This window comes from Pituophis catenifer, unplaced genomic scaffold, assembly GCF_029215685.1.
Source record: "Pituophis catenifer annectens isolate HBS135680 unplaced genomic scaffold, rPitCat1.0.hap2 SCAF_3, whole genome shotgun sequence".
NCBI lineage: Eukaryota > Metazoa > Chordata > Lepidosauria > Squamata > Colubridae > Pituophis > Pituophis catenifer.
In genome coordinates this window covers 23,705,506-23,729,069 of record NW_027256883.1, presented here as the reverse complement: position 1 = coordinate 23,729,069, position 23,564 = coordinate 23,705,506, and the positions used below count along the sequence as shown (strand labels likewise).

The window sequence follows — 23,564 nt, the reverse complement described above, 5'->3', positions numbered from 1 at the left end:
AGCAGAGGAGGAATTTGAACCCAATATGCTATCTGCTACATCATCTTAAGTCTCAACAAAACTGCTTTTGTAGTTTGGTAAAAACAATTATGCCACTTTTTAAAACTGCTTTTCACATCATAATAACCTGGACAGGACCAACAGGCATTTTTGCAAGGAATTTATGGCTAATCCACCCAATCTGTCCCACAGGTTTGGTAAACATAGATATCAGATGGATATAATGCTAAATAAACTCTTCTGAACCTGAGTTGCTTAAATATGTTAGAACTTCATCTTCCAGAGTTATCAACCAGAGTTACAGTTTCAATATATCCACTAATTCCCAAATAGACCTGCATCTTTGGATGGAAGGTAGTTAAAGTTTTCTTAGATAATAAAGCTAATTAGATCACCATCTTTATCACTGATACGATTATTGACAGTTTGCTTTGCTAGGAGGTACTTCTACTCCATGCCATTCTACCTTAGAAGGTAGAAGAGCAAACCCTGAAGAATGTAGATCATTGTGTGGTCTTGTTGGCAGAAACCCTGTATAGCATAAGCCTTACTAGGTCTGTGCTTTTCTCAATACCCATTATTTCTTTTATTCTCAAATGCTTCACAGATATGATTGTACAGATCCCTTTTGAAACCAAACCATTTATCTGTCTTAGTCAGAGGTAAGTTTCACTTACCTTTGCTACCGGTTCTGTCACATATGCAAAGCGTATTTGATGATGTCCGGGCATGTGGGCGGAGCCTCCTGCTGCTGCTGCTACCAGTTTGCCCAAACTGGGGTGAACCGGTAGCAACCCACCACTGGTCTTAGTCTATGTTGCCTGCTTCTGACTTTCTGATCTCTGCTTTCTGGCAAAGGGTTTGTCTTTGCTGATGTAGGATAACCATACATACAGACATACAGACATACAGACATACAGACATACACACAGTACTCTCCCAGGTCATGCCTTTCAATACAGCTAAAGGAGAATAAATGTTATGGTTGAAACGAGGGGTCTTTGGTTGTTTTCTTGCAGATGTTTCATTGCCCAAACTGGTTAACAAGTGCAACCAAGCTCAGAGACCACAAAGGATTCCTTATTTCACTACAGCTTTTAAGGAAGGACATAAGCACAATAACTTGTACAATCTAACTACTTAGCCCTGAAGAGAAAAAAATAAATAAAAGAAATGTGAGTGGAAACATAAAAGAAGCAGAAAAAGAAGAGAAAAAAATGGCAGGAAAACAGAGACTGAGGATATGGTGAAAAACATTACATGGGATTTTGCTGTGTGATGTTTTCCTCAGTTCTTCAAACAAGATTGTCTGCAAAATTACTTGTGGGTACCAGACTGCGAAAACATGACACCAGCAAGCTTGAGAATGAGTTGATAAAAGTTTATTTTAGTATCTCGTGGATTACTTTAATATCTTGTGATAAGGAAGAATGTTAAGAGTTGAGATGAAAGATCTAATGTCCAGTATAGCGGGGACATTCAACAGAGGAGAAGAAGGCAAAAAGGTCAGTTGAGGTTCTCTGTTAAACATAGATTCTTGGACAACGGAAATAGGTCTAACATTCACATCTCCTTCTTGTTTACCATAGCCTATCACCTGAAAATTCAAAAAACAAATGGTTATTTAAGACCAGCAAACATCTGGAATGAAGAGCTGTAAGCAAAGTATGTTGTCCAGCAATCACAATAATTTTTGTTTTAATTTTAATCTTGACTTTCATAATTTTCAAGCAACGGTTAGAACAATCAAAAGAAACACCAAAACCGGACCATAAAACGTAGGTGAATGGAAATTGATTTCATGATATATAGATTCTGCAAACACAGGATAAATGTGTCAATCTTTCCTCCCAAATCAGCTTACTTCAAAGCAAACAGAAGCAAAAGTAGTAAGTAGCATTGTAGCTTTCCATTCTGCTGGTGGCAAAATTATTTATTTTTAAAAACCAGAGATGAAGAATCTTTTTTCTATTGAAAGGTGCATTGCCTTATCAGAATTGTTTTTTTAGCAATTACTTAACAGGAAGGTTGAGCTGCTGTTGAATCCAGTAATATGAAAGACCAGAACTGTTAATTTAATCGATTTTCTTTCTATCTTTTTTTTTTTTTTGCTTTTCCATTTCTCTTTCTGCTTCTCCCTAAGTATATGTTAGTGTTTTTCGAAATACTTACATGGATGCTCAACACTCTCTTGTGCTTACTCCTGAAATGTAGGAACCAGTCGATCAACTGGGTTCTAGTAAGGCTTTTCAGTGCTACAATCTATAAAGCCACAGAGAACAGAATTCCTTAGAATCATCCAGCAAAGATGTGCCAGTTTTACAGTATAACCATTTTGACTCAATGTTGTTCACTTTACAAGAACAAAAAGGGTGCTTCAAACAAAAGTCCAGAAGATGGAAATTTTAAACTGTTTATTTTACAGGAAAAAAGAAAGCAGGAAGCCCTCCGAAGTGAGATTTTCACTCTGAAGTATTTGAAAAAGGAAACAATCTGCCCACTCAAGTTCCATCAGTTTGTTCTAACTAGAACAACTAGCCATGCATATATGTTCTGTACTAAACTTGAGATGGCAACCTTACAAAACTTTCTTTAGAATAGGTTTCCAAGGAACTTGTTTCCTCCTCCTCCTCCTCCTCCTCCTCCTCCTCCTCCTCCTCCTCCTCCTCCTCCTCCTCCTCCTCCTCCTCCTCCTCCTCCTCCTGCAGGACGCCCTGTACTATTATGGACAAATGGCTGCCCAATCTCTTCTTAAAAACCTTCAGTGTTGAGCACCCACAACTTGGCAAGTTGTTCCATCGATTAATTGTTCTTACTGTCATGAAACTTCTCCTTAATTCTAAATTGGCCTTCTCTTTGATAATTTTCCATCTGTTACATCTTGTCTTACCCTCAGATACTTTGGAGAATAAATTGACCCCTTTCTTCTTTGTGAAAGCCTCTCAAATATTGGAATATTGATATCATGTCCCCCCTAGTCCTTCTCTTCATTAGACTTGACCTACCTACCTACTTACCTACCTACTTCCTTCCTTCCTTCCTTCCTCCTTCCTTCCTTCCTTCCTTCCTTCCTTCCTTCCTTCCTTCCTTCCTTCCTTCCTTCCTTCCTTCCTTCCTTTCTTTCTTTCTTTCTTTCTTTCTTTCTTTCTTTCTTTCTTTCTTTCTTTCTTTGACAAAAAGAAGCTCACAGTCTCCTTTGGACTGAAAAATGGTCCAAGGCTCATCAAGCTTTGCCTGCTGTTAAGAAGGAAAGATGTCCAAAACAGTATCATGTCTGTCTAGTGAAGTTAAAAAGTTTGGCCCAGTCAGATCCCGAGCAGCAAATGCCTAAGAATGTCATGTTTTTTTATTTGCAATTTCATAGTAGATGGAAGAATGGAAGCTCAAGTTACTTAATAACTTTTTATCAGAACCAAAATCTGATATTATTCTATTTTGTCACATTTTGAATACTACAATAAATCTCTTCTTTATTGTATGTTATGCGTCACCTTGGAGTTGAAGTCCTAAGCATGTCCATTAAGGGACACTTCCAAGTGAAAACCTATAATTTGAATAATCAAAATATACTACAGACACAAATTCCTGGTACAGAAATTGTCTTTTGAAATCCCTGCTCTGCAACAATTATATATTTGCAATACCCTGGGGACTGAGAATTGGCTCTCATAAAAGCATAGTTTTGACATATAACAAAAAGAAGAAAAAAGAAACATGTAAGGATTAGAAACATAATGGATCAGAAGAGACTCTTCTGGGTTAAGAGTAGAAAGGCAGACTCGATGTTTATTTTCACTAATCCTGACTAAAAAAAAAAGAGACAGCAGTGAAGGCTGCATTTAAGACTTTTTCCCATTAACCACTTTTTGAGATTTTGAAGGCTTCAGTTGCTGCTGTCTCACACATGACCTACAATGAGATAATATTCATGTGGAAAACAAGCTGTTCATTGACACTTGTGATGAGTTGTGTATTTATTTTTGTCTCAGAACATGATTTTAAGAAGCCTAGATCTCCTATCTTTCCATTTTACCATGCTCTCACCATTTGTCGGGAACCACTTAAACTCTAATTCTGTCCCTTCAGGCCAGCAGAACAAAATGTCTCAATTTTCCATTTTTGCTCATTTATGAACCAGATTGCCTTTATGGTTTAATTATAAAAAGTGTGTGTGAAAGTATGCACGCCTATTTGCATATTTGTCTATATAAAGCTTTACAAATTTTGAAAGAATGAAACTAGTAATCCTTTCCATGTATTACCTCTCGGGCAAGTCTGTCAAAGACATATTGTTGAGTAATCACTTCATTCCAGTTTCTGTCTACTTCTTCTCCAAGATGGGAGTCATCTGTGCGTTTCAGCTTGATTAGAGCAGAGACCTGTGAAACATACTATTCCTTACTAAAAGCAAATATTTATTTAGCCAATTGCTAGACTAAGGTAAAGGTAAAAGTTCCCCTCACACATATGTGTTAGTTGTTCCCAACTCTAGGGGGTGGTGCTCATCTCTGTTTCAAAGCCGAAGAGCCAGCGCTGTCCGAAGACGTCTTCATGGTCATGTGGCCAGCATGACTAAATACCAAAGGCGCAGAAAATGCTGTTACCTTCCCACCAAAGGTGGTCCCTATTTTTCTACTTGCATTTTTACATGCTTTCGAATTGCTAAGTTGGCAGAAGCTGGGACAAGTAATGGGAGCTCACTCCGTTACACAGCGCTAGGGATTCAAACTGCCACACTGTTGACCTTTCTGATTGACAAGCTCAGCGACTTAGCCACTGAGCTACCGCGTCCCTGGGTAGACTACCCAGCTTCAAAAATGACTCTGGGCAACCTAGTGAAGTTAAAACCAAAATACGTATATTCTTCTCTCTCAATTGCCACTCAGGGCAGGGGCAAGGACAGCTAAGCAGACAGGAATGGATGTTCCTAGAGTGGCCCCATTGTCATGAATCCTCTCTAGGACATTGTGTCAATATCAGAACAAGAAACTCAACCAATACTTATTGAACAAGATCTGCTTGGAATTAAATTTAACTCATTAATTGGTGCAGATTAGAGCGCTCTTATGACAACCCAGGGTGACTGCTACAAATTCCTTGAAAAATAATGTGCTATTTAAATTGGGGGCAGGTAATGTGACGTCCTTCAGATGTTTTGGATTAGTGTTTCTACAATCCCTTGCCTTAAGTAAACTAAGATTAATGAGATTTGAACTACAAGTATCTGGTGATCATAAGGTTACCTTTCTATAATCTAAATCATACATTTATATAATCTGTACCTGAGCAAGAAATTCTTCTTCAGACAAATTCTGGAGTTTTTCCTCAAAGTGTGCAAAGAATTCTTCTATTTTTTTGTCAACATATTCAGAGCTAAATTTTTTAAAAGAAATATGATCTTCAATGTTCTTAATGCCACCTATACAGTATTTAGTTTTGTCTAGGTTCAGTTCCGGATTTTAGTGGAGGTTGAACAAGCTGCCTTTCATGTAACCCAGAGCTGATCAAACTTCTCTTGACTGCCAGCAAATATTTATCCCCTTAGTCGGGAGATGCTAAAAGCTAGATTTCCCCCCCCCCTCCCACCATTAACCAATAAACTTATACAGTAGTGAATCTGGAAGAAATTGGAACCCAAGCAATAGATTGATTTGAATTTAGATAGTCCAATTGTATTAAAGGAGGTGAGTCATGATGGGCATCAGACACTCATCAGAGTCGAATGAAATTAGGTTTCAGAAATTTTATTTTATTCAGCAATTCTATCTTGATCTTTATACAAACCATTTTAATATCTCCTTACTAAAACAAAATTCTGCCTATCAAATTTTTAAATATAATCATAAAGCTTTTATCTTTTATATCTCTTTTCCAACCAATAATAGAAACAGTTCCATATTCTATAATACTCTATCTCTTCCCTATTTTTAATCCTTAAAGTCCATCTATTCATTTCTGCACAGTCCATAATTTTTTTTATCACCTCATCTTCCAAAGGTATTTTCTCTGCTTTCCAATTTTAAGCATAAACAATTCTTGCAGCTGTTATTACATGTATAATCAAATAAGTATGTTCCTTATTAGTCTTTTCTGGAAGAATACCCAATAGGAACAGCTCTGGTTTAAATTCAATACGTAACTGTATCATCTCTTCCAACCATATTTTAATTTTATTCCAATAATTTTTTGTTTCTGGACATGTCCTCCATGTATGATGGATGCTGTAACAGTCATAAATGTCATAAATCACTTTTGCCAATGCGATGGTAACTGTGAACAGTCACTAAATGAATTATTGTAAATTGACACTACCTGTATTCTTGTTTTCCCTTTTGTGTTGCTATATTATGAGGCAAGACTAAAAAGTTAGTTCACTTTTAGAAAATAATATCCAGCTGAGAGACCAATAATTATTTCTTTGTGTCTTCTTGACAAGTTTTAAGTGCTTGGCAACTCTTATGTTCTTAACAGAATCCAATTTGCATATTGAAAAGCTGCGTGTCTAAGGCTGCAGTTTAGCACATTTTTAAACAATAATCATATATTTGTCTTTCTTTTTCTGGCGAATGTTCAACTCTCTTTCGTGAAGCATTTATTTTTAAAAACCCTGAGTTGTCCTTAAATGGACACCTCTCTCTGTGTGTGTTTGTGTGTGTATGCATACACATTTATGCACATATAAAGATCCTTCTTTATTTAAAAAAGAGAGTGATAATAGCAGTGACCTTTCTCAGAAAGATTTTCCTTCTCCCTAATTCAAATTAAATTCCCTGCAATGTACTTGGTCTTTGTGTAGATAACATGGAAATATGCTACCCTCAGATCTTCTAAATTGATGATGTAAAAAAATTAAGGCTGACATGTATATTCAAAAGTAATTTATGAAGTTTAGGACTGTATAAGATTATGTTAAGCTAAAGTCAATTTTCATTTTTAGAAAAAATCCTAATCCAGCTAAAATTCAGGGAAGGTATGTTGTGGAGTTTAATTTAGTAACTGCTATGAATCGGTAACTTTCGTTTTAATGTACCTGGATCTGGGCCATAAATTTGATAGGCATTCCTGTCCCTCATAGGTCAGACAATTTAAGTAGGTAGGGTTGTTTTGGGAATATATCTCAGCACATACATTAAACCTCTCAGCTTTAAAAGAAAGCAGCAGAAACATTTGTAAGGGAGAATTAACAGTTTTAAACATGTCAGAGTTTTTCAAGAATGATTAGCTATTAAGAGTTCCAGAACTCATAGAGTTGTAGGATGGAAAGAATAATATAACATTTACTTGCTATGAAAAAAAAAAAGAGAGAGACTTACTTATATTTGGTTGCCTGTGTTGTTACGGTAACAGAAAAACCTAGGATCCCAGAAGTATTTCTTGTAGCAGGGTAGACATGGTAACTAAAGCAAATGAACAGAACAATATCCAGAATCAGAAGTCATTTTATGCAGACTATTAATTAGGGTATTAATATACAGTCATTTTCATATTAAACTCATTCTTCCATAGGCTTATTGAAACTTCATGGAAGCCAATATTCAGTGATTTACTAGAGTTACAGCTTTGAACTAGTGATTTAGCCAAAGCTTTTCTATCTCCTGAACTTCAAGGGAGAGGAAAAAGACAGTGATGGTCCATTCCAGAGGTTTTCCAACTTGGTAGCTTTAAGACTTGTGGACTTCAACTCCCAGAATTCTCCAGCTATGCTGGAGTTAAGTCCAGCTGTCCTTGGATTCTTTCTCCAATGAGAAAGAAGATCATCCCCATTGAGGCTGGAACATCAAACATCTAAAAGGTACCAGATTAGAAGACATTTTGTTAGGTATTGCTTCTCCTGGGCTAATATCCAGGATGGTAAACTTATTCATTAAGGACCTAATTCACAAATGGGATGGTGGGAAGCCCAAAGTCAAAGTTTTGGCTCTTTTTTTAAAATCTGCCTTTTTTATCTGCCTTTTCCCTATGGAGTAGGGAAAATACTCTACAGCAGTGTTTTTCAATCTTGGCAGCTTTAAGATGTGTGGACTTCAGCTTCCAAAATTCCCCAACCAGCAAAGGCTTCAAACTGACAAGATTGAAGAAACAATGATCTTATAGACTTATTTGATGTTTGAAAGCAGTGATTTCAGATGAACTTATTTAAATTAAACATGGATAGATTACAGTTTAGGAAGGGAATAATTAGGTTTTTTTCACATTGTTTCCTAATTAATAACTATAAAAAAAATTCCTTCCTTCCTTCCTTCCTTCCTTCCTTCCTTCCTTCCTTCCTTCCTTCCTTCCTTCCTTCCTTCCTTCCTTCCTTCCTTCCTTCCTCTCCTCTCCTCTCCTCTCCTCTCCTCTCCTCTCCTCTCCTCCCTCTCTCCCAGAAAGTATACCAGAGACAAAAGTCTGTTGGTTGCAAGTAGCTATTGAAATGTCTCAATTAGCTAAAACATCTATGTTTTAAAACATTTTGCTTAATTTCTGTCAATTATATACTAATGCTAGATCTTGATAATTTTTTTCCCTCCAGAGCCATTATCTGGAGAGTGAAAAAACTTGCAAATCTTTACAGAAATACATCATGTTTAATATCAAAGGCTGTATATCCTATAGATATAAAAACTATAGTCTATGATCAGAGGGACGCGGTAGCTCAGTGACTAAGACGCTGAGCTTGTTGATCGAAAGGTCGGCAGTTCAGCGGTTCAAATCCCTAGTGCCATGTAATGGGGTGAGCTCCCGTTACTTGTCCCAGCTTCTGCCAATCTAGCAGTTCGAAAGCACGTAAAAAATGCAAGTAGAAAAATAGGGAGCACCTTTGGTGGGAAGGTAACAGTGTTCCATGCACCTTTGGCATTTAGTCATGCCAGCCACATGACCACAGAGCTGGCTCTTTTCGGCTTTGAAACAGAGATGAGCACCGTCCCCTAGAGTCGGGAACGACTAGCACATATGTGTGAGGGGAACCTTTACCTTTACCTATGATCAGATACTTCCACAAGACTAGAAGTGGAAAACTCACCCCAGTGTATTCTTGGTCCTCAGGAAATCAAAGCATGGTTCCTCCATGTGCATCTGAAATTCCAGAGATTTAGAAGTTAAATAACGTAGTTTGCTTAACTCATACATTTATAAAATTATCTATGCCGCTGCATTAGTCTATTTTTTTTTCCTTATAAAGGGGAGAAGATGTTGAAAGCTTTACAATTGTGACTTTCTTCTGAAACATATCTAGAATTAAATGAAGAATCTGATAGCACTTTTGCTAAGTAACCAATTTTTATTAAAAGGGATAAGCTTCTGCTGCATTTGATCAAGTGAACTTCAGCTCACGGTATGTTGCTCATTTTAATAAAATTTGCTAGTAGAAAAAAGTGCTATCAAACTCCTGATTTTATTTATTTATTATTATTTATTTATTAATCAAATTTCTATACCGCCCTACTCCCGAAGGACTCAGGGCGGTGAACAGCCAAGATAAAATACAGATAATACAAATATTAAAAAATCCCTTAAAATTATTAAATATTTCGGCCGAAACACAGATTAAAACACCCAATTTATAAAATCACAAATTAAAAAATTTAAAAAATTTAAAAAATGGGAGTTAGGCCAGGCCAGCTTGCTGAAATAGAAAAGTTTTGACAGCACGGCGAAACGTGCGCAGGTCCGGGATCTTCCGTATCTCTGGGGGGAGCTCGTTCCAGATGGTAGGTGCCCCCACAGAGAAGGCTCTCCCCCTGGGGGCCGCCAGTCGACACTGTTTGGCCGACGGCACCCTGAGGAGCCCTTCTCTATGGGAGCGTACTGGTCAGTGAGAGGCTATTGGTAGCAGAAGGCGGTCTCGTAGATACCCCGGTCCGATGCCATGGAACGCTCTAAAGGTGGTAACCAAAACCTTGAAGCGCACCCGGAATACCACCGGGAGCCAGTGCAGCTCGTGCAGGAGGGGGGTCACATGGGAACGCCACGTCGCTCCCATAACCACCCGCGCGGCCGCATTCTGGACCAGCTGGAGCCTCCGGGTGCTCCTCAAGGGGAGCCCCATGTAGAGAGCATTGCAGTAGTCCAAGCGGGAAGTAACGAGAGCATGAGTGACCGTATTTAACGAGTCCCGATCCAGAAAGGGACGCAACTGGCGAATCAGGTGAACCTGATAAAAAGTCCCCCTGGCCACGGCCGTCATGTGCTCTTCTAAAGACAGCCGTGAGTCCAGGAGGACACCCAAGTTGCAAACCCTCTCCGTGGGGGACAGTGACTCGCCCCCAATAGTCAGTGATGGCACCAACTGACTATATCGGGATGTCGGAAACCACAGCCACTCGGTCTTGGATGGGTTGAGCCTGAGTCTGTTTCTCCCCATCCAGATCCGCACGGCCTCCAGGCACCGGGACATCACTTCAAGGGCATCGTTGGGGTGGTCCGGGGTGGAGATGTACAGCTGAGTATCATCAGCATACTGGTGGTACTTCACCCTGAAACCACGGATGATCTCACCCAGCGGCTTCACATAAATGTTGAACAGAAGGGGCAAGAGGACCGACCCTTGTGGCACCCCACATACAAGGGGCCTCTGCCCCCCTGTCAACACAGACTGCGACCGGTCAGAGAGAAAGGAGGAGAACCACCGTAAGACGGTGCCCCCCACCCCTAACTCCTCTAGCCGGTGCAGCATGATACCATGGTCGATGGTATCAAAAGCCGCTGAGAGGTCTAATAGGACCAGGACAGAGGAACAACCCCTGTCCCGAGCCCTCCAGAGATCATCAACCAACGCGACCAATGCCGTTTCCGTGCTGTACCCAGGCCTGAAGCCCGACTGGAACGGATTCAGATACGACGATTCATCCAGGTACTGAGGGAACTGTCGCGCTACCACACTCTCAACAACCTTCGCAACGAAGCGAAGGTTGGAGACTGGACGATAATTTGCCAACACTGCCGGGTCCAGGGAAGGTTTCTTGAGGAGAGGCCTCACCACCGCCTCTTCCAAGGCGGCAGGGAAGACACCCTCACTCAAGGAAGCATTTATAATCCCCTGGAGCCAGCCTCGTGTAACCTCCCGAGAGGCCAGCACCAACCAGGAGGAACACGGATCCAGTAAACATGTGGCTGCGCTCAGTCTACCCAGTATCCTGTCCACGTCTTCGGGCGTCACAGAATCAAACTCTTCCCAGATAATACTCACAAGACCTGCCTCTGTCCTCCCCGCTGAATCTACCCAGTCAGAGTCCAGATGTTCCCGAATCTGAGCGATTTTGTCATACAGATACTGTACAAAATCCTCAGCTCTACCCTCCAAGGGGTCCTCCCGCGCTTCCTGGTGGAGCAGGGAGCGGGTCACCCTAAACAGGGCGGCCGGGCGATTATCTGATGACGCAATAAGAGTGGCAAAATAGTTATACTTCGCCACTTTTATCACCACCAGGTAGGTCTTAATATGAGACCTTACCAGTGTTCGGTCAGATTCAGAATGGCTGGCCCTCCAACCACTCTCCAGGCGTCTTTTCCGGCGCTTCATCTCCCTCAGCTCCTCGGTGAACCAAGGAGCCAGGCGAGATCGACGCCGGGTCAGAGGCCGCAAAGGCACGACCCGATCCAAAGCTCCAGCGGCCGCCCTATCCCAGGCGGCCACCAGCTCCTCAGTCGAGCCGTGTGCCAGAGCCTCAGGAAATGGCCCAAGCTCCGTCTGGAACCTATCAGGATCCATCAGGCGCCTGGGGCGGAACCACCTCAATGGTTCCGCCTCCCTGCGGCGGGGTGCGGCGGTTCGAAGGTCAAAGCGAAGGAGGGAGTGATCTGACCATGGCAAGGGCTTGATCACTATATCCCCTATCTCAAGATCACTCAACCACTGACCAGAGACAAAAACCAGGTCTAGCGTGTTTCCCCCCGTGTGAGTAGGGCCATGAACTAACTGGGTCAGGTCCATGGCCATCATGGAAGCCATGAACTCCTGAGCCACCTCAGATGCCTCACCGATGGATGGCAGGTTAAAATCCCCCATGACCATAAGCCTGGGGGTGTCAACCGCCACCGCGGCTATAACATTGAGCAGCTCGGGCAGGGCTGCACCCCATGACCCCACTTCACAAGGAGGGACTCACAACCAGCAGTCTGAGGAACAGTGACCTCCCTCGGACCAAGACCTTCTCTAATAACAACCGCCACCCCCCCCGCCCCTCCCCTGTGTCCTCGGCTGATGGAATGCGTGGAAACCGGGTGGGCACATCTCAATGAGGGGGACCCCCCCCTCCTGGCCCAACCAGGTCTCCGTAATACCCGCCAGGTCCGCTCCCCCCTCCTGAACAAGATCATAAATGAGGGGGGCTTTATTTACCACGGACCGGGCGTTGCACAGCATCAGCCGAAGGCCCAGGGCCTTTCACCATAGATTGACAGATTTGCTTCTATAATGTTTAGAATTAGAGATATAAAGGTGAGGGTGAGGAGAAGTATACTTTTTAATTACAATTAAGAAGTGGTGAAAGAGCTTACAAAGCAGTTGAAAAAATACAATAGTCCTTAAAATTTATGTGTACCAGGACAGAGAGTAAAGAGGAAGCAGAAGGAACAAATTCAGGCATTAGTTTTTAAAGTTACAGGCATTAGAACTTACCACAAGCAGTTCTGTGAGTGTATAGTCTTTTAATTTCTTAGCTCCAGTCTAAGATTTTAGATAACAGTAGGTTAATGATTTGTCTAGGTATATGGTATATATTTCAAAATGTAATAAAAAGATAAAATAAGAATGCTTTTAATATGTTGTTGCCCTAAGTTTTGCAAAAGAACTCAAGTCTTAGGATCACCAAAGCTGCCAATCAACTTGGTTAAACTATTTTATTTTTTGTCTGCAATGCTCAAATTTCCTATCTGAAGGAAGGGATTGGGAGAAAAACACTGGTAGTATTTGACAACAGTGATGACAAGAGATATCCATGAGGCAGGTTGAGAAAGTCACATTGGTGGCCATAAATGTTTGACCAAAGACCCATCTTTTACAGACAATACATGTAAAAAAAAAAAATCTGAGATCTTGATTACTTCTGGTAATCTATCTAACATCAACAGAGTTGGAAGGGACCTTGGAGGTCATCTAGTCCAACCCCCTGCTCATGTAGAAGACCTATACTAGGGATTCAAACCGGCGATCTTTCTGATCGACAAGCTCAGCATTTTAGCCACTGAGCCACCTAGGGAGCCGCCAATCTAATCTATTACTACTGGTTTCTATCACCATCATGATTTTTGGGATTATTTTTTTTTGACACCCCTTGCTTGCTCTATTTGACAATCACTCATTCAAAAAACGTATTTTCTACCCTTTCCTTAATAATGCCATTTTATGTTTGAAAAGAAATAGAAAGAAGAAACTTTCCTTTGCAGCAAATATAAGCCCAATTACAAAATTATCTCCTACTTTGATTGCAAATAAGCTCATTTTTTGTACTATCCATTTTTTAAATCATCAATCCCACGAATCATACCATAAGTGCATTTTTTTCAGCCTCATATAAAAAGCCTACAAGGTGTTTCCAGTTGTAATAGACTAGTAATCAATTAGTCAATTAGTAATAGACTAAGAAATGTGGGATAGGTGTAAGAAATCAGTAAAAAGGTAACTATTATGATGCTAATTATTTTCTCCTCAAAATTTAATATGGAATCATAGGATAGATTATATGAATGTATTATTTTCATATGATGCAACAGTTTTTATTTATGACTAAAAGTCAAAAATGAAAAGGTACAAGTGTCACATGATAAAATAGCTTAACAAGCACAATAACCTGATATAAATACAGTTTAACATCCATTTCAAATCCTGAGGTAAAATTCACCTGGTAATAGACTGTGACATCAGTGTTTGCATCCCCAACGTGAAGAGATTTCACTTTACATAGGATGTGACTATTAGGCAACTCCATCACTCGAAACTGAATGGGACATGGGTGTATTAGAGGACGGAACTGCAATTTTCTGGAGAAGGAAGGAGACCAAAATAAAAAAAAGAAACAAAGCAGCTTATATAGAAAAACTATTCTACATACTAAAATCTCCCTAAAAAAAGCAGTCCAACTTCCTGATTATGTTTTTTGATATCTCATTTTTTTCACTGGTAGGTGAATAATTACAGCATCCTCTGCTCACAACAGAATACCTTATGCCACCAGGCTTGAAATTTTGGGATTAGACAATTGAGAACTATGCCGCCTTTGGTCTGACCTAAGCGTAGTACACAAAATTATCTGCTACAACGTCCTATCTTCAATGACAATAATACACAAGCACACAATAGATACAAACTTAAGGTAAACTGCTCCAAACTTGATTGCAGAAAATATGACTTCAGCAACAGAGTGGTCAATGCCTGGAATGCACTACCTGACTCTGTGGTTACTTCCCCAAACCTCCATAACTTTAACCTTAGACTGTCTACTGTTGACCTCACCCCATTCCTAAGAGGTCTGTAAGGGGCATGCATAAGCACACCAACGTGCCTACCATCCCTGTCCTATTGTCCCCATTTATTCGTATCCTTATCCTGTATTCATAATCATGTTTATACTTATATCTGTTATCTTATACGTGTTTGACAAAAAAACGAATGAATGAATGATTAAATAATTTTTAAAAAATCCTCAAGAGGATGAGGGGACCTTGGTACTCTCTGAGCTTAGTTGGTTTTTTGCAGATGTTTCATTACCCAAACTAGATAAATCATGAATGCACTAGTTACCTAATGAAACATCTGCAAGAAAACAACCAAGCTCAGAGAGCACAAAGGACACTTCAACCTTCATCTACAAATATTTTCCTTTATCGATATAGGAGTTTGTAGCACTTTGAAAGAATCTTTTTCCTGCCAGAGAATCAGCACATTGATAGGTAAACAAAACTTGCTCAGCTTTCCTTTGAAAATGAAACCAAGGAATGAGGGAGAAGTCAGATGCATTGTAGGTCCAAAACTCAGTCAAAGCAGTAGAAAAATACAAACCAGTTTGATTCCAAGTAGTAGCAGATACAGGGAAAATTTTTAACAGAGGAGAACACAAAATATTCATATTTCTAGCAGTGGGTCATTTTCTAATGGCAAGCTATAGCACTCAGTCTGCCATTGTTATTTAGAAATTCAGAAATCTGGTTTATGCAGCAGCAGTTCTAAAAAAAAAACTCCTAAATTTCTATTCCCAAGGAAGAAAGGCTGTATTTTCCTGCAATCTCATACTTCTGCATCTTTCAGTAATCTGACTTTTGACCTACTGCCACTCTTATGGACTGAGATGGTGCTTGGGGGTTTCCTGTATGCAACCTGAGGTTTCAGCTACACTGGCAGAACAGACCAGTTTTCCCTCCATCTGCTCTGTTAGGTCCTGTCTCTTAGCCCATATCAGTCTTCAAAAGATCCTGCCCCACAGTTTCATTGCTGTATCATCTGACAAAGGTCATAATCAAAGGTATGTTTATGTAAAGAAAAAATCGGCAATGCCCTTTGAAGTTCTACACAATGAGGTCTCCTTGCTTCCAAATATTAGAATGGGATGACTGCACCATCTCTTCTGAATAGCATAGCATAGCATAGCATAGCATAGCATAGCATAGCATAGCATAGCATAGCATAGCATAGCATAGCATAGCATAGCATAGCATAGAATTCTTTATTGGCCAAGTGTGATTGGAAACACAAGAAATTTGTCTTTGGTGCATATGCTCTCAGTGTACATAAAAAGACAAGATACATTTGTCAAGAATCATAAGGTACAACACTTAATGATAGCCATAGGGTACAAATAAGCAATCGAACCATACTAGGAAACAATCAGTATAAATCATAAGGATATAGCAACAAGTTACAGTCATACAGTCATAAGTGGGAGGAGATGGGTGATAGGAACGATGAGAAGTTTAATAGTAATGCAGACTTAGTGAATAGTTTGACAGTGTTGAGGGAATTATTTGTTTAGCAGAATGATGGCATTCGGGAAAAATCTGTCCTTGTGTCTAGTTGTTTTGGTGTGCAGTGCTCTATAGCGTCATTTTGAGGGTAGGAGTTGAAACAGTTTATGTCCAGGATGTGAGGGGTCTGTAAATATTTTCACAGCCCTCTTTTTGTCTCATGCAGTATACAGGTCCTCAGTGGAAGGCAGGTTAGTAGCAATTGTTTTTTCTGCAGTTCTAATTATCCTCTGAAGTCTGTGTCTGTCTTGTTGGGTTGCAGAACCAAACCAGACAGTTATAGAGGTGCAGATGACAGATGATGAATAATAAATGTAGTGCAGGATTTGATTGAGGTTTATACTATACAGTCAGCAAAGCTCCCTGCTATGGTGATGTGGAATCTACTTTGCTGGTGTATAGTATAAGCTCATGGAAACAGTAGATGGTTTACAATTAATATGAAAATTATGCTGGAATTTTAAATTAGCCAGTTGGTCTAAATTAATGCAAGTTGACATCAAAACAATATAAAATAATATTTATAGTTTGAAAAAATTTGGAATTTCAAAGTTTTTTTTGCTAATGAAGATAACTGGTAGAACATAATTTTAAAAATAAATAGAGAGATTTAAACAAGTGCTATAATACTGCAGGTGTTCTTAAAGAAATGCACACAAGCCTAATAAATAAATAATACAACACAACTATACTAAATGTATACTAAAAAGGCTGGTAACTATAAAGAATTAGGTTTCCAATGCAAATGATGGTTTAGTGTTGTGAAAATAATATTAACTACCATGTAGTTCTAGCAAAAAAAGCTGTCTTTTATTCAATAGGGGGAATCAAATTGCAATACTTACCCAGAGATATAATTCATAAACTCCTTTGACTCCTAAGAGATAAATTGTGAAAGGTAATAAATTTGAAAAAAAAAATAGGCAAAGTGATTTTGTCCCAATATTCAACAGTTTTTGCATCAAGATCATGAAATCCCTGGACTATAGGCTAGATTAATAAAGCTATATAGGAAAGTTTATTCTATAATATTTATTGATGTCATTATTTTTATTTATTTATTAAATTTGTTTGCTACCCATCTCACCACAACATGGCTCTGGGCAGCTTACAACATTAAAATGAAACTATAAATATATAAAAACATATTAAACAGCAATAGCACTTAGAGTTGTATACCACTTCATAGTGTTTTACAGCCTTTTCTGAGCACTTTACAAAGTCAGCATACTGCCCCCAACAATCTGGGTTCTCATTTTACCCTTGGAAGGATGGAAGGCTAAGTCAACCTTGAGCCTGTCAGGATCAATAATAAAATCAAATAAAACAATAAAATACAAGTTATAAATAAAGATGGGGTTTATTATTATTTAAAAAGTGTTACCATTTAATAAATATCTAGTACAAGGGTGTCAAATTCAAGGCCTGCGGGCCGGATTCAGCCCACGGGATGCTTAAATCTGGCCCATGGCGCCAGCCTGGGAATATCAAAGGACTGGCCCACGGTCCCTCTGCCTGCCAAAAATGGGCCACACAGAGACCTCATGAAGCCCCCACGTGGCCCATTTTTGGCCTCCCTGACTTCCAGCCGCACTCTGCCAGCTAAAAATGGGCCACATGGAAACCTTGCAGGCCCTCTGCGTGGGCCATTTTTGGCTGGCAGAGTGCTGCTGGAGGCCAGGGAGGCCAAAAACGGGCCTTGTGTGGGCTTCACGGGGCTCCATGTGTCCTGTTTTGGCCAGCAGAGTGCTGTGTCCATGCCATCTCCTCCCCGCTACCCCCCGCCCCCCCCCACCCTGCCAGCCCACAGAGAACTACAATGCTGATCTGGCCCTCAGAGAAATCCAGTTTGACACTCCTGATCTAGTAGAACACATAGTTTGTAAAAGGGTATAAAAGTTAGAGAGTCCTAATTCTTGGTACCAGCTGATGACCTTCACCATCCCATAGCTAAGTGGATTTTGTACTCACATTTTGTGTAAAATTTCCTTGGACAAGTCCTTCTATCCACAGGTTTGATTTGAAAGCGCCCACAAATTTTGTCAGAGATGCTATAGAAATACCATTAATCAAAGTTTGATATTTCTCTATTAATGACCATCTGCCATGCTCCAATATTGTTAGTCGTATGTCTCTGAAAATTCCCAAATGAAGATGTATCAGAAAATATGTATCAGTTCTGGATTTTTAGGGTTTTTTTTTTTTTAATGCTGAAAGCATCCTAATAATCTAACTCTATTCATATGTCGTTCAATTAGGTACTGAGGCAAAATTGCTTCCATTCCTCTCCCGGTGTCCCACCACCAAACACGTGGAACTTCTATATGCAAACATCCACTTACTCATAAGAGGACCAAGCAGAATATTTGACTATAGCGGTGTTCCATGATTACAGGATTTCAATGCTAGAGAAAATGCACCTCTATAACAGAAGGTGCATAATGTGAACTCACATTTCTCTATCCTAACACATTATGTAACGTTGTTCAGAGCCTTTCCAAAATTTATCATCAATTGGTGACAATCTTGATGTGACAAACAATTAAATATATGAGAGGTCATACATTGAGAACTAATTGCCTGAATATACTTTTAACTAGAGAAAATCAAATCTAGTTTTTGTTCAGTTATTGTTCACATTTGTTACCTTGATTCTAATTTTTGAAGTGCATCTTCTGGTTTTTAATTTGTTAATATGTTAATTTGTTTGTTTAATTCAATGCCAAATGTTTGTTTTGCCTGGGGAAAATTATAGATTGCACATATTGTCTATGGATTCAACTACTACCCCATATCTTTACACTCATAGGCTTGAAACTAATTTTGTTGTTATTTGTTTTGTTTTTGTTGTAGTGAATTTATACAATTAAGCTCCAATGCGGTCATTTTTTTCCATGAAGTTAAAACTTAAAAACACTCACTTGGCCAGTGTATCTGTTTTGATGAGATAATTAAAATATGATCTTTTCAGCTGCTCTGTTATTATCTGAAAGTTTGAAGGTGTGATCTTCAATTCAGATAAATTATTGATTATCAACTGAAACAGCAACTAGAAAGAAAAGCAAAGATTAAGTAGAGTAGCATTTTACGAAATAATAAAAGACTAAAGATACCATATTAAGCATCTCACAACTCTTGGTCCAAAGCACAAACATATCAATCTATATGCTGGATAGTGAAGGATCTAAAATCCAACATCAATTAAGAGGTGGAACAAAGCAGGTTCAATGTAATCATAATACCAGCCTTCAAATATTAGTAAGGCCACATTTTGTAAAAATAAGCAAGCCTCTAATAGGCCTCACAAACTTTCAGAAATCCAAATCTGCTCCTTGAAGTGAAGAATAAAATAATTCAACCCGCCCTTAAAATATAAACATTCAAATCAACCCATTAATTTATTAAATAAATAAAATCACTGAGCTAAACATTTCCATCTGCCATTCCTGGTGACATTATGAATTCTTCCCTCCATCCCATTTAAGACTTGGAGCCTGACAAGGTACAAAAAAATGATTGTCTTGTTTGGTCTATAATGGCACAAAGACACAAAAATAATGGAATGTTGATTATTTATATAGATCAGTAAACATAAATCAGGAATAAAATCTCAAGAATAATGTCTTTCTTCTGATTCATTATATCTCATTTGAGGTTTGCAGTATATTATTCCTATGCATAGAATTTAGAGAAATCAAATATCCCAATTTCCAGCTAGACAATCTTAGATAAAAGGATAGACAGAGTTATTTGTAGCCAGACAACCAACCAAGATAGCAAAATTTGATTTAGTATACACCAGTGTTTCTCAGCCTCAGCCTTTAAGATGGGTGGAGTTCAACTCCTCATGCTGCCTGGCATTGATTTATGATGTCTTTCACCAAGGATTAGGTAAATAGTAGCAACAGGTAGTCCTTGATTTATGACTCCAATTGGAAATTTGGTTGTAAGTACCTACAGTCATAAATTGAGGTATCCATCTGATCAGGCCTGGGTTTTGGGGGGGGTTGGACATTTTTCATGATGGCCATTAAAAGAATCACATGGTCATTAAGCAAATAGTACAGTCATTAAGTAAACATATTCTTCCAAAACATGGGCAAAAAATGTCACAAATCATGCTCACATGTCCTCAGAAAGCTGCAACTGGTTGTAAAGGCAAGCTGATTACTAAGAACCTCAAATCTAAGTCATGTGACCAAAGAGGAGGACAAGCAACATTTTACAATAGCTATTTTACAATAGCTGGAAGTACTTCATGAGCTGTTCTGGGCCACTGTAATTCTGAACAATCATAAAACAAATGGTCATAAATTGAGGACTACCTGAACTTCCATGTTGTCATTGTTTTAATCTTTATGGTCACTGGAATGGAAGTAGATTATGAAGAAGTAAGGATCACTCACAGGTAGCTTGTGGTTAAAGCCTTTCACTCGAATGGTCAAGCCATGCTCTTTAGCCATCACTTTATATTCCAACTGAGCAACATCGGCTTCATATGCTGGTTCAGCAAGGTTATGGCTGAGGATGCTTACAAAAGTATCAAAAAGCACCATGCTAGGTGAGGGGAAAATGAAGTGAATTAACATAAATTGAAGTCTATCTTCATATATTTTACAGGAGAAACAGAAAAGTGGCTGCTCTAAGACTAACATTACAGATTGTCATTTCAATGAGTCAATTTCCCTGTGACACAATACATTTGGGAGATTCAAACTGCAATGGGAAAAATATAGCCATTTCCAAAAATTACTGACATTTTTGTCCCAAAGGTGCTTTTTCGACTATCCAGTTGCCTCTTGAAAAAGTACCTTTGGGACAACCATGACCTGAATAACTAGGAATCTCCATAGACATACAGACGTTTTTACATTTATGAGCTTTTTCGCTCTTCAAGATCTACTGAGTGAATTTAAGCTATAGAAACAATTATCCTTGTCTTTATGTGTTCTAGTGCAAAACTTTGGAGTAGTGGCTTCATTACACAAAGATTCAAACGAAGTTCTTTAAACTTCTCCAGAAAAAAAGAAAGACTATGAAAGAAAACTGAGAGGAGTCTTTGGTAAATTCTGCAGATCTTTGGTAAATTCTGCAGATTAGCCTGGCTAGGTGGCTCATTGGCTAAGACTCTGAGCTTGTCAATCAGAAAGGTCATCAGTTCAGCGGTTCGAATCCCTAATATAGGTCTCCTGCATGAGCAGGGGGTTGGACTAGATGACCTCCAAGGTCCCTTCCAACTCTGTTACTGTTAGATCAAAACATCTCTCAACCTTCTTTTGCAGTCTTGGTCAAAAGGCTTCCAGGCTAGATGACTTTGACAAATGACACTTTTAAGTAATCTTAATACTTTTTGAAGTTCTTCCAGATCAGCAAGTTCAATGAATCACATAGTGTGCACTGAAGCTAGCAAATTTCCTGAATGCTTGGTTAAGCTCCTTCCAGGGTAGATAGCTCTGAGGACAATCTCAAAGCCATGCAACCTGAAGCCCCCTTTCCATGTACTGAAAGATCTTCAGATCTCAAGGCTTTGGTGAACACTGCACCAATTCTGAATCCATCTACCCTAGAAAACATAGGATAGAGTTGCAAGGAGCCTTCTAACCACAATATTCTGGTTCAGGGTCTTTGCTTAATCAAATCAAGACTTTCTTATTTCATCAAGCTGGCCTGACCTAAGTCTTTCCCCTTTTTAAATGGGGAATTACTTTTAAAATTTAAATTATTGGGGTTTTAAATTTGTTCAGCCAAATTATTTAATTCGTTTTATTTTATTTTAATTTTTGTATTTATATGTTTTATTCTATGACTGTTCACTGCTATGGCTGAGTCCTTCGGGAGTAGGGCGGTATATAAATTCAATAAAATACAAAAAAAAAAAAAATAGAAAAAGCAAATCTAAATCACTTCATAAAAAGGCCGTATATGTATTATTGCAAACTGACAAGTGAAATCTCTTATCATCTTTAAAAATCAGGGCAACCAGTCAATTATAAAAAATGCTTACTTCAGTGGAGACTGTAATATTATTGGTGATACCAGGTAGAAACAGATAAATCCTGGAGAAAAATGTTGGAAAGTTGGAAAAGCAATAAGAATATAAAAATTGTGCTGTTTATGTACATACATCTATATTTTTAAAGAGTCAACTGAAATCTCTTCTACACCAGTTGAGGGTTGTTCAGTTAGATCAAACATCACAATTTTATGCTTTCTGAAACCATTACTTTTAGTGGTGACCATACTTGAAGATCCTCATGATGATGATGATGATGATGATGATGATGATGATGATGATGATGATCTGTCTGTCTGCCTGCCTGCCTGCTTGCCTGCCTGTCTCTCTCTCTCTCTCTCTCTGTGTGTGTGTGTTTGTGTGTGTGTGTGTGAGAGAGAGAGATGGAGAGAGAGATGGAGAAGGGGGAGGGGAAAAAGCAGAAAAGGGAAGACAGACAAATAGAGACACATAAACAATCTTCCCTATGCCCAACATTGTCCCCAATAGCAAACACTAATCAATGGGTGGAACTGATTGTTAACACAAGGTTTTAATTTCAGTTGGACAAAATGGTTGTTTCAGGAATTTATAGTAAGCAAATGCACTTTAAATATGTCAATTCTTTGGGTAGATTTACTTTAAATCACCTTCTTGTTAAGCTTTTATCCTAAACTCTTTTCACATCTCTTTTCCCAAAGGATGCATTGAGAACAGTTTTTCCATGACAAAGTGCTCTCCAAAGTGCTGATTGCTTTGAGCAATTAATTAAAGGACATTAATAGCTTGATGAGATATCTTACTATACCTTTTCTATAGATGTAATCTAAGAAGTATGATTCATTTGTATTTATATAATTTACCTTTGGGGACGCCAAATTTATTGTCTTCCTTGTACCATAGACACCCTTCACGTGTGTTTATTATTTTGGTAGGATATTCTGGAGCATGGATATTTGTTTCTTTCACAGAGAAATCTGTGGCTAAAATAGGGGATAAAAGTGGCAAATTACTATACTGAGGATGATATTAATTCATGGACTTGGTTGCCTGCTACATTGCTGCATAAAATCTTCATAAACTTAGTATGAATCTCTGGACGTACAAACTTCTATAGTTACTTCCTAAAGTTTTGACTACAATTTCCAAAATTCATGCATAATTTCCTACTATTTTCAGGAAAAGCATTCAAACCTGAGGCTTAGGTTAGTTGAAATTTTTTTGGGAAAAAATCCTTGTCCCGTAAACCTAGAGTGGGAAGCACTAAAGGGAAGAAGAAAAAAAATATTGGCTTATGTATCCAAGTCTATTAATTGTTATTTGTTATTTATTATATTTATAGTCCTTGCTCTCCAAGAGATATTTGCACTACCCAAGGGTGAAATCTGTTCTGACAGGTTCTGGAGAACTGGTAGTGGAAATTTTGAGTAGTTCGGAGAACTGGCAAATACCACCTCTGGCTGGTCCCAGAGTTGGGTGGGAATGGGGATTTTGCAATATCCTTCCCCCAGGAGTGGGGAGGGAATGGAGATTTTGCAGTATCCTTCCCCTGCCACACCCACCAAGCCATGCCCACCAAGCCACACCACGCTCACCAAGCCATGCCCAAAGAACCAATAGTAAAAAAATTTGA

At 39.0% G+C, this 23,564-nt stretch overlaps 1 protein-coding gene across 1 annotated transcript in view; it reads right to left on the bottom strand.

The window, feature by feature from the left end:
* Positions 1-1,402: 1,402 nt before the first annotated feature.
* The window catches only part of LOC139315659 (nardilysin-like), a 57,125-nt gene continuing 34,963 nt past the window's right edge, over positions 1,403-23,564 (bottom strand). The window contains exons 18-31 of the mRNA XM_070942062.1: positions 22,795-22,914; positions 21,944-21,995; positions 20,346-20,496; positions 18,861-18,988; positions 17,911-18,073; positions 16,785-16,816; positions 13,824-13,962; positions 12,602-12,649; positions 9,005-9,057; positions 7,314-7,397; positions 5,283-5,373; positions 4,263-4,379; positions 2,173-2,262; positions 1,403-1,597 (exon numbers count right to left, since the gene is read on the bottom strand). Of these exons, the coding sequence (XP_070798163.1) occupies positions 1,403-1,597; positions 2,173-2,262; positions 4,263-4,379; positions 5,283-5,373; positions 7,314-7,397; positions 9,005-9,057; positions 12,602-12,649; positions 13,824-13,962; positions 16,785-16,816; positions 17,911-18,073; positions 18,861-18,988; positions 20,346-20,496; positions 21,944-21,995; positions 22,795-22,914 (1,463 nt within the window). The remainder of the gene's footprint in view (positions 1,598-2,172; positions 2,263-4,262; positions 4,380-5,282; positions 5,374-7,313; positions 7,398-9,004; positions 9,058-12,601; positions 12,650-13,823; positions 13,963-16,784; positions 16,817-17,910; positions 18,074-18,860; positions 18,989-20,345; positions 20,497-21,943; positions 21,996-22,794; positions 22,915-23,564) is intronic.